Source organism: Cydia amplana, chromosome 11, assembly GCF_948474715.1.
Source record: "Cydia amplana chromosome 11, ilCydAmpl1.1, whole genome shotgun sequence".
Classification (NCBI taxonomy): domain Eukaryota; kingdom Metazoa; phylum Arthropoda; class Insecta; order Lepidoptera; family Tortricidae; genus Cydia; species Cydia amplana.
The window spans coordinates 14973278-14985341 of NC_086079.1; the positions used below are offsets into that span (position 1 = coordinate 14973278).

General features: G+C 37.3%; 1 protein-coding gene across 1 annotated transcript in view; it reads right to left on the bottom strand.

Moving 5' to 3' along the window:
* Nucleotides 1-766: 766 nt before the first annotated feature.
* Nucleotides 767-12064, bottom strand: part of LOC134652123 (adenylate cyclase type 2-like) — a 215422-nt gene continuing 204124 nt past the window's right edge. Inside the window, exons 19-24 of the mRNA XM_063507291.1 lie at nt 4527-4764; nt 3721-3870; nt 3388-3489; nt 2676-2793; nt 1907-2051; nt 767-889 (exon numbers count right to left, since the gene is read on the bottom strand). Of these exons, the coding sequence (XP_063363361.1) occupies nt 775-889; nt 1907-2051; nt 2676-2793; nt 3388-3489; nt 3721-3870; nt 4527-4764 (868 nt within the window). The 3' untranslated portion in view covers nt 767-774. The remainder of the gene's footprint in view (nt 890-1906; nt 2052-2675; nt 2794-3387; nt 3490-3720; nt 3871-4526; nt 4765-12064) is intronic.

A 12064-nucleotide genomic window follows, 5' to 3' on the forward strand; every position in this document is an offset into this window, starting at 1 on the left:
CTACACCCGCGTAGTAAGTGCAGCCGCCCAACAACTGCACCCACCCGCCCGCATTAGAAGAAATGTTGGCTTGGCTGTCAGATCATACATACATACATACATACATACATACATACATACATCATCATCTTCCTCGCGTTGTCCCGGCATTTTGCCACGGCTCATGGGAGCCTGGGGTCCGCTTGGCAACTAATCCCAGTAATTGGCGTGGGCACTAGTTTTTACGAAAGCGACTGCCATCTGACCTTCCAACCCAGAGGGTAAACTAGGCCCGTATTGGGATTAGTCCGGTTTCCTCACGATGTTTTCCTTCACCGAAAAGCGACTGGTAAATATCAAATGATAATTCGTACATAACTTCCGAAAAACTCATTGGTACGAGCCGGGGTTCGAACCCGCGACCTCCGGATTGCAAGTCGCACGCTCTTACCGCTAGGCCACCAGCGCTTTTTTACACATACATACATACATAATATATAATCACGCCTATTTCCCGGAGGTGTAGACAGAGACCACGGATTTCCACTTGCTTCGATCTTGACCTACCTCTTTCGCTTCCGTTACTTTCATAACATTCCTCATACACGCTCGCCGGTTTAGGGTGCTCTTGACCTGGCCATTCTTCAGGATTTCCCCGATCTGATCGGAGAAAGTCCACCGAGGTCTGCCCCTTCCAACTCCCTCTTCTACTTTTCCCTTATACACTCTGTCAGCCCTCTTTCACTTATTCTTCATCATAAAGACCATAAAAACCAAGAATCGCTCACATCCCATTTACATTCCTCCGATGGACGTGGGCGGTTTGACGAAGTATGTAGTGAGTGTTCCTTTCCCCTTCACGAATGTAGGCCCGCGGCACTCACACGTGTAACCTGCGTTCATGAGAACCCTGAAACAACATTTCAGATTAACTTTTAAACATAAAGCGCCTGGAAGTATTGCGGAGCAAAGTTTGTTTTAAGGGAAGAAATATCATGTTGCTTCAGGCGTTAATAAGCCGATCCAAGTATTTATAATACGACTTTCGCTTAAAGTTTCACTACAGACAAAAACAGTGTAATATTTCTAGAGTGAGCTGTTATATTAGTTTAAGTAAGTAAGTAAGTTTAGTTAATTGAAACTCGTATGACAATGCATTTGATTTGATTTATTTTAAAAGAAATAAAGCTTTAGAAAGGATTAATTTTAATTGGGTTTTATTTTATTCTCTTATCTAAGTACGTCACTCTTGATAGAGTGGTCGTGAATATGGTCATTTATAGCTGTGACGTCATCCCTACTCTATATTTCTGCGTACCAACGTCCCTATGAACGCAATTTTAATTTGTAACAAGCAGAATCGTCTGCGAACGATGCTATTAAGCTTAGAATACATTTTGAAGTCGAAAAAATACCTATGAATGCACTCGGTGACGGAACATTATCATCAACTTCACGAGGTCTACACATTCATATGTGATAGTCATCAAGCGAGCAGACGAGCCGCCTAATGGGAAACGGTCACCGTCGCCTATGGACATAAGTAGCATCGGAGGAACCAAACCGTTGCCGACCCCTGAGAACCCTGAATACCCACTGGTGTTTTTAGGGTTCCGTACACAAAGGGTAAAAAACGGGACCCTATTACTAAGACTTCGCTGTCCGTCCGTCCGTCCGTCTGTCACCAGGCTGTATCTCATGAATCGCGATAGCTAGACAGTTGAAATTTTCACAGATAATGTATCTCTATTGCCGCTATAACAACAAATACTAAAAATAAAATAAAATAAATATTTAAGGGGGGCTCCCATACAACAAACACGATTTTTTTGCTCTATTTTTTGTTGATGGTGCGGAACCCTCCGTGCGCGAGTCCGACTCGCACTTGGCCGGTTTTTTTTTGTTTTGTTGTTCGACCAGTACTTACTTAGCGGTGTCCTCTGTGACCTGTATGCGTCCCATGACGCCAGTGGAGTCCATTCTTGAAGCCACGTTGACGGTGTTCCCCCAGATGTCGTACTGAGGCTTCTGTGCGCCCACCACGCCGGCGATCACCGGCCCGTGGTTTAAACCTGTAAAAAGATGATATACCTAATAATGTTGTGATTATAGGTTGTGTTATTTAATCCTTTATAAGGCAGAGGGAATACATTTCCCACGTGAGTTTGAACTTTATTTCAAAGCGATAAGGTTCAATTTTGCATAATTCCTGACACTTTTATGCCTTATAAAGGGTTAAGACTACACATTATTGAGGGTGTGATGTTTCGGCGGTTCCGTGGGAATCTGCAAAATCCTACACCGGAACATGCGACATAACAGAAAACCACCGTATCGCCGAAATAATTTTTTGTTATGTTATGTATGTATGTTAGTTAGTAAGGTATAATGGGCCTTAGTTGCCTGACAATAAAAGATATTTAATTTAATTTAATTTAATTATTTGCGTAAGCACATAAACTAAAATTTTATTATTAGCGTAAGAGTCGTTGTAACCATGGATGCGATAAATGAATTATGGATCGTGAACTGCTTTTACTCGATATTTCTGAATGGTTTAAAAGATACAAGCTTCCATGAATCGTGCAATCCTCATCGCAGTCCCGTTCCTATATTTTTTAATAGAAAACATAGTACTCGTAACTGAGATACCAATCTAGTTTGTGTACAACATTGTTTATTGAAATGTGACTCACCTATCCTAAGCTTGAACCTCTGAAATGATTCTCGGTTGATCTGGTCCAAGATTGTGATCAGAGCGAACGCAAACTCCACTAGGATCGCCACTGTGTGCTCTTCCTTTCCTTTTGCGTCCTGAAATAATATATTTTTGTAGTTAATTGACATTCAGTCAGCAGCAATAGTTGCTAAGCGGGCGAGGAATTCAAAATAATCTTGACGCGACTTTATCGTTAAGCGTGTCAAGGTAATTCGACCACCTCGCCCGCTTAACAACTTTAGCCTCTTGGCTGTCCTACGTTAAAAGAGTATACTTGTAGAGTGCCTAAGATGGACGTACTTATACTAATTGTAGGTATTTCATCGTGGTCGTAAGGGCGAAAGTTTAGGGTGTTTTAGGAATCTAAATCAGCTAAAAAAACGAAGTATACTAATCTAAAAGTAGTATACTTCGTTTTTTAGCTGTAGAAAAAGGGTAAACAATCTTGACGTGCGTTTTTATTGAAAATCGCTTTAAAAATAGTAACTATTCCTTATGAAACCAAAAGAATCTAAGTGATCATAATATATATTCTATAATAATTGTTACATATTTGCTGAGATTAATTTTTCAAAAGTGTTTTTCAATAAAAAGGTACGTCAAGATTGTTTATCCTTTGACAAGTGATACTATGTATTAACACAGTCAATTTCATTAATGCTTCTTATTTTCTTAATGGTTTTTCTTACCGTTTGGTCCTCTTTCCCTGGCCTCAGGCCTGAAGCAATCATGTACGTGCTTCCGATGGTCTTGATCTTTTCTATTCCGCTGAACTTCGGTTTCAATAATAACTGTAATATATCAGCAAAATATTATTAGCAGTAGAAGTACCTAGCAGATATGCGGGTGCGATAGAGATAGGAACGGGCGGGTGTACGAAATTCGTGCTTAGTGACCTTACTATAGTAAACTGGTTCGAGTTGTTAAAATTTATTTAGACTAAGACACTCGAGTTCTTACCAAATCTAATGGTAGATTAACTTATTTTAAGTCTATGTGGCCTGTTCAAACACTCGCCTAACCTTATCAAAGTCGCAGATAATCTCGTTGAGTAACCGGAGACACTCGAGTCCCTGCTTGTTGACGTCTGTCTCGTCGTAGAACTCCTTGTAGTTGGGGATGGACGCGAACATGACCGCGATGCTTGAGTAGCGCTCGTGGTAGAGGTCTTCCTGAAATAGTTATGAATTTAAAATTAAATATGGGATGTACTCACACTGAATATAGTATCACTGTTTATAAAATGCGCAAAGAGATTTGGTCTGAATGCGGACATGAAGTTAAATATTCTTCACACTTTTTTACATTTGACAGTGTCAAGTCAAGCTATGTGTTTGGTTCGAATCAATAAAAACAATTAAGAACACTGTTTAAACATTTAGTCAGAATCCTTTTGTTTTACCCAGATTACCCCATAAACTCCATACAAAGTCACTGAGGGCCCAAATTTTCATACAAAAATTGCCTGAGGAAAAATGGGCCGTGTACTTTTCAGGATGATCCTATCGTTAAGAAATGTTGTAGGAAAAAGTTAAGAAATTAATAAAAGGAATTATAAAAGAAAATGTTAAAAATTAAATAGTTTAGAGATTAGGTATAGGAATTTTCAGTATGACCTCAGTCATCATCATCAATATTTAAGAGCTTATGCTCTTGTCGGTGGAGTAACCGCCACTCTTTGCTGGGCCAGCCTTTTAACTCCCTCGTACTACACAACAGAAACAATATCTCAGCCAAATAAAAGATATCAGTAAAAGCATTCAAATATTCTTTACACAAATAGGCCTAGCATCCCTATTAGCAACAATTTAAAACACCAATGTTTTACCTCCGAAGCCACAGACGTCAAGAAGTGCTGCGCCACGTGGGCCGGCAATATATTCTCCAGCAGAATCTTGTTGATCCCCCGCATCGTCTCGACCTCCTCCTGTTCGAACTTGAGCTTGTCTTTCCAGAGGAAGTCGGTCCTGGACGTGAACTCGATCTGACGGTCCAGGATGTGGAGTAGTGCGGCCACGAATACTAGCACCAGGCCGGCTTTGGTTGCGTATGGGAGCATGGAGAATCTGCAAGTTTGAGATTATTTTCTACAATTTAGTTGATAAGTATAAATGGAAACAAGACGGCCAATGCAACCAAGATCATGTGGTTACACTAAACGCTATGGATGAAGAGAAGTTAGCCGCAACTTCGCCTATGTGGAATGATGGTGATAATTGATAAGTATATTGGTTTAAGCGTGAAGAGGAAACAGACAAACAGGCAGATAGTAGGGATTGTGGAGATAGTGATAGTATGAATTATTTTACGCGTCAAATATATTTTGGTCCATTAAGGCCGATTCTGATTTAACAATTTGTTAACGTTTTGATCTTGTTATGATACGACTTTGAGACGACTTCCTTGTGCAATTCAGACGCACGGGCCATTTTTTGAATGGAACGTTTTGATAAAGGGACGGAAGGGGGTTTTGGGAAGGGAAAGTCAGGTACCCTTACGTGCCCTTACTCTTAATCTTACGGTAATTCTCGGTAGGTACTCTTAAGGTGACGGTAGAGGTGGGTAAATTTTCAGATTCTGTCAATTTACCCCATTTCACACACAAGCGCACTTCACGCACACTACCTCACTTTACTGGGACAGGTCATTGACCCATCAAGTTTTTTTAAGATTGCGTTTTGAGTTTAGTGTTAACCACTGACCTCTTTTGAGGAACAGAAACTGTAAAAACGTTCCATTGAAAGAAGAAAGAGAAACAATACATTAAATCTTGCTCTCCTTGTCTGTTCATGTCACACGTGACGTATTTAAATTCTAATTTAATTCATTTGATTGTTAACTATTTTCTGCATATTATGGCTTTGTCGAGATATGCGTTTTGTAAAGTTAAACCGAATAAACCCAGATGTCATTAAGTCAGATGTAAAATGTTATTTACTACTCTATACGGTTATTCATAAGGCGAAAAATCAATTCAATTAAAAATTTAAATAAATAAAGTTTCGGCAGGGTGGAAATTTAATTAAGGCCGACAAAATAAAATTTAATAATATATGTCGGCTGATGTACCCCTAAGATCTTTACAGATTTACTTGTACGAGTATCCTATATTCGCTATTTATTTTGCTATTAAATTTATAAAATTAAAATAAATAATTAAATATTATACTGGCATTCCACCGCTATTATTTCAGTGCTGAACTGATTATCTTCGATCGTAGCCTTGATGATGTAGTTGTACTTACACTTACGGCGGTAGGAGCGGCAATGAACCCCGCGCAGCGTAGAACGAGAGGTGCGTTGGGATAAGTGCATATACATATAATTCTTCGTGCGTCTGTCTGTCTGTCCGTCCGTCTGTCACAGTCTATTTTCTCCGAAACTACTGGACCAATTCAGTTGAAATTTGGCACACATATGTAAATTTGGCACACAAATGTAAATTTGTGACCCAAAGATGGACGTGTAACGTAAATAAAATGTATTTTAGAGAATTTGAAATACGGTAGCCATTTTTGGGGGGGGTAAATGAAAAAATTAAAAAATATGTTTTTTAAACTATATAGTGTTACATATCAAATAAAAGAGCTCATTGTAAGAATCTCAAACATAACTTTTTTTATAATTTTAGGATTAATAGTTCAGCAGTTATTCATGAAAATAGGCAAAAAATGATCATTCTCCGCCCACTTTCTCCGAAACAACTGGATCTAAAATTTTGAAAAAAATACACAAAGTAGTTCTTTACCTATATATGTCAGGAAAATCTATAAGAAATGTGCAGTCAAGCGTGAGACGGACTTAATATACGGAACCCTTAGAATGCGAGTCCGACTCGCACTTGTTTTTGTTTAGCTCTTATTAGGTTTAAGGAGTTTTATGAGTGAAAAAAGAAGTTTTTTGTTTTATGTGCCCGCGTTATTGCCGATCGATTGTGTTTTAAACGATAATTAGACAAAAAAACTTGTTTTTCACCCAACGAATATAGATCCCCATGACACATCTTCCAAGTCGCCTTTGGATAGGCTTAATTTTAAAAATAATTGAAATAATGTTCTATATCATTCATACTTGCAAAAAAAGACTAAAAATAATTTACGTGACCAATGCTTATTATTAGTAAATATCTTACAATTTAATATCTGATATATCACACGATACAAAAAAATGGCCGCAAAGTTAAAAGTTTATTTATTTACGTTACTAGTCCATCTTTGGATCACCGACTCTTTGTCATATGTGAAAAATGTGTACCAAATTTCAATTGAATTAGTCTATTAGGGGCAGACACACGAGTGATCTTAAAAGGGATTTTTTTCTTGAATGATTTGTATGTACTTACCCCAACGCACCTCACGTTCCACGCGGCGCAGCGTAATCAGTAAGTACCTAATAATTAGTGTCCGACCGAAACACAAATTTCTGTATATATAAATATTGTTGTCCTACTTGCTCGCCAACTTTTGGTCTTTGTCACATAGTTTAGTTTCATAATACGAAGTACTATTTCGTATGTTTCGGCCAGGCCGAAAGATTCGGCCGTTTTTTGGCCGAAACCGAAACTACGGCCGAAACATGATTTTATGGCCGAAACCGAAACCGAATCTTCGGTCGAACACTACGAATAATCACAATGGTCTTAAGTACCACAGACCCTACTGTCGCTTAAGTCCTTTATGCCAATCTCTGCCTATTAGAACTTATAAAAAAAAAGAAACCGAGTAATTATATCCAACTACCGAACCTGCTTACAAATTTTCTCGAGATATTTGAGAAATGTGATATGCAAAGGAGAACATTCGAACAAACGAAAGTATTTTTGCCCAAGCTGAAACGGAGACCTTCGCCTACGCTCGGTCAGTGATGGTTTAGGTACAGTCAGCTGCAGGTCACCCCTGCATAGAAGATTGTATGCAGGGGTGGTACCTTTTCTCTGCAGCTGACTGTACACCTATAAAAAATTGTTGTACCTGCTGCAATTTTATACCGGTACCGTACTTTATATTTCAACAGGTATAGTACCTTCAAAACGAAGCGGTATTGATAAATAATAACGGTACCGTACCGCCTATAAATAATAATAATAATTCAGCCTATATACAGGGTGGTCCAAACCTTGACGTCCAAAAATTTTTTTTTAGATTCCTCACGTCGTGGGCTATCAGAATATACCCCATGTATGTTAGCCGATTTTTCGTAGTTATCGAGTTATGATTTTTTTTTACTTTTAACTTTTCATATGAAATTCCGGGGTTCCCATACAGAGTGGCTAAAAAATAACTGCATTTCCGTTGCCAGGGAGGTTTTGGGATTATACTGAGCAACTTTTACAATGGGGCCAACCCCGAAACCGCGAAAAAAAATTACCCTTCCATAGAAAATGGACTAGCCAAAATGTATAAAAAGCCAATTTTTTTTTCGCGATTTCGGGGTTGGTCCCATAATAAAAGTTGCTCAGTATAATCCCAACACCTCCCTGGCAACGGAATGCAGTTATTTTTCAGCCACTCTGTATGGGATCCCCGGAATTTCATAGGAATAAGAATAAGAATAGAATAAGAATAAGAATTGTTTATTGCCACATACATGAACATAAAATAGAGTTAGAATTACTTACATAATAAAATAAAACAGTTGTTATCATATACAAAACAAAAGTGAGAAGATCTTTGTATTAGGCACAGGGTTCCAGTCTCAGCGTGTGCCGGGCCTAGGTGCCCGGCGCTGGTTTTCAGACCGGTCCCAGACTAAGGACGGTCGGAGAATATTACCTACATAGGAAAAGTTAAAATCTTAAAAAATCATAACTTGAAAACTACGAAAAATCGGCTAACATACATATGGGGTACATTATGATAGCCCACGATTTTTGGACGTCACGGTTTGGACCACCATGTATAGACAATAATCTCAACGCTAGCCCAATGCGGATTGGGGACTTCACACACAGCTTTGAATTTCTTCGCAAATGTATGCACTAGGGTCATTCTCTCATTTCGTGCAAATCGGTGAGATTCTCTCGATTTGTAATTTTTCTTTTAAATGGTAAACTTTTGGGTTTCGTCAATTTGTGGATTCATTTATTAACATTTTTCTGCTAAAGGCACCTTTGTAACCTTATTACTTTTCATTTAATAAGGCTACTGGTAATGAACTACGCGCTGGTAATGAAATCGGCCGAGATGGTAATTTTATCTGTGGACGGTAATGAAACAAACTTATGAAATCGAACATAAAAAAACTGTATTTCAAGAAAATTAACACCAATTAAAATCGACAATATTAAAAACATGTGTCTTAAGCACTGTGGAGATGATCAAACCGACTTAACATACACTTGGGGTTGACAATCTCAACTTATAATGTTCAAGCTAGATGGTACATTTACCATTTACTTATCATCATTATAAGTCGAGATTGTCAACCCCAAGTGTTTGTTAAGTCGGTTTGAACATCTGCGCACCATATCACATAAAACGTAGTTTTCAAATTTTCAAAAATTAGCATAGACAAAATATATTTAAATCATTCGCGTTTTGTACCTATGTAATTTATTTTTATCGTTTTAACCCTATAGTGTGGGGTGTCGTTGGATAGGTCTTTAAAAATAAATAGGAGTTTGCAAACAACATTTTTTGATAAAGTGAATCATTTCGGAAATAATAATTTAGAAAGAACAAAAAACGGTTATTCCTTCTAACTTTTGAAAAATCGATCCAAAAATATGAAAAAAAAAATCATAAAAATAGTGCTTAATAAACTCATTCAAACAAAATTAAAGCAAACTTGATAAGTTAAGCCGTTTATGAGTTATCGCTAAAAGTCTTCCCTTCTTATTTTATTTAAAAGCCTGGCAACCCTTATTTGTGATCGGATTTTCGCAAGCAACCCTATAACCACATAATAGTGACCGGGAAAAGATAGGCAACCTAGTTGATTTATATTGTACAAGTTGTATACTTTCCATTGGAACTTATTTTGTTTGTCAGACAGATCGGTGAAATTTAATAATTAAAAATAGTCTTGACCATATTTCTTTAAGCAACCCTATTTATTTATGTTCAGGAACATATTTTCTTTCATAATATGTAAGTTTCATCCGTCAGACATATCGGTGAAGGTCGACCATCTTAGACTACAAAGGCTCCCCTATTATCATATACAGTTTTAAATGTTTATAACAGCGTAGTATTTATAATTACTAAGCCTCTTTTCATTAAATGCACTGCCTCGAATATATTATCATTACCTTCTTAAGTCATTCATTACCTTCCCCAGTAAAATTGGAAGGAAAAGAAGTGAATGAAACCGATATGAATGAAGTTTTGGAAGTTTTTGTCGCCTACATCAGTTGGCATCAGACCTTAATTTTGCAGAATAAACCATCTGAAAGGCGACACTAAAACACTTCATTACGTATAATTATAATAATGTACACTTGCTACTTACTGTATAAATCACGCGATGGCGATGAAGACTATCGAGAACCACACTCCTTCCCGACCCGAGAGATCGTATATATTTTCGCTAACAGTGGCACACGGGCATCCGCTACGAGATCATGCGGCCAACTGACTGACGAACAATGTGTTGCATCGGCGGTAGGCGCTATATACCCTCGCTATGTAGCAAAATATAGCTAATCTATTTCTCGCGTCGGTAATGAAGAAATTACTTGAACCATACACTTATAAGGCTGTATAGTTTTTATTATTTATTTCTAGCTTCTAATATTATACGATTTAAAACATAACTAAATAAGTCATTTATTGCACAAACAACGAATTTTCTATTTGTAGTATCTTAAGGTTAAAATGTAGGTCAAAGTTATATCTTCACGCGTTACATATAGAGATGAATGAAAAAATTGGGTGTTAATTGTACATATAAAGAAAATACTAACTTTTTTAGAATTTTTCATTGGAGATACATATACTTTAGGCCCTATGTTACAACCTTGCATTAACAGATATTCGAAAACGCCACCACATTTTTGGTAAATTTCCGAAAACACCGATTTGCACGAAATGCGAGAACGACCCACTACGAGTATGCAGGTTTCCTCACGATGTTTCCTCCTTCACCGAAAAGCTAGTGGTAAATATCAAATGATATTTCGTACATAAGTTCCGAAAAACTCATTGGTACGAGCCAGGATACCAATGAGTTTTTCCTTACCGCTTATACCGTAAAGAAATAATGCAGTCTCTGCTTTGCACGATTATTGTGTGGACATAATTCTTATAATCACCGAAACATACATACCTCTACGCACAGAATGTCATTGAAATAAAACATTGTTTTTTATAGTAAATTAATATAACATTCGATTTATACACATAACAATAAGCAGGCCAGGCCGCAGCGATATTGGCCTGTAAGCTTCATCTCGGTCTCCAAATCCGCAAAACTCGCTGGTACTAAATGCTGGTCTTGCCGTTATTAATTATCTTGATTCTTGAAGATTATCAGAACAGCACGTTACGTAATCGCATACATAGACGGAACGAACGTCAACAAAGTAGGTGTAGACACTGCAAGTCTTTAGGTATTAAACGAATTACGCTTCGTATTAATAGATGAGTAATATTTAAATGAACATATAATATTCTCTAACATAAATACAAGATTACAATTAATTGACATCAAAAGTCATTGACGTACAGAAGTCATATACATTTTTATAATGACGCAAAATTGATACCAGCATAATGAAAATCAATCCCAATCAGTAAAACGAGTCTTTAAACTTTTTTCATTTTAAGCGGGTTTTGAAGGAACAAGTTACTTAAATTCGATTGTAATCGTATTGTTTTAGGATAATTTACTGCTGTTTTCGACCGTTACGACCCGTAAATAACAACAACTCACATTTAAAATTTGACTGGAGCTCGACGTGATTATATTTATTTACCCTATTTTATGAAATACAATTTATCTACTGGTATACATTTTCGTATGCGTATATGATTAAATGTCTTTATTAATGTCAAAAACGAGCTATGACGATGTACACGTCTGCTTCGATGCAAGGCCAACGGCCATCTGACTCGAAGAAGAGTTTTGAGTGATGTCGTCAATGTATGGAAATTATACGAAAGTTTACATTTGGGATTGAATTTCTGTGTTGTATTTGTGAGTAAAAATATAAGTAGATAATAATCTGGTAGTTTAGTTATCTAGCCTTCAAAATCCCACAACAACTCAATTACTGTCAAAGACAAAACTGTAATGCGTCTTGCTCAAACGGAACTCCATATTTTGATTTTTGGACACTTTTAGTGTCGATTTGTAGAGAATTACAGGAAATAAAAAAAAATATGGCGTGAAGAGCCGGTACACGGCTTCTTCGTGAACAGATTTGCG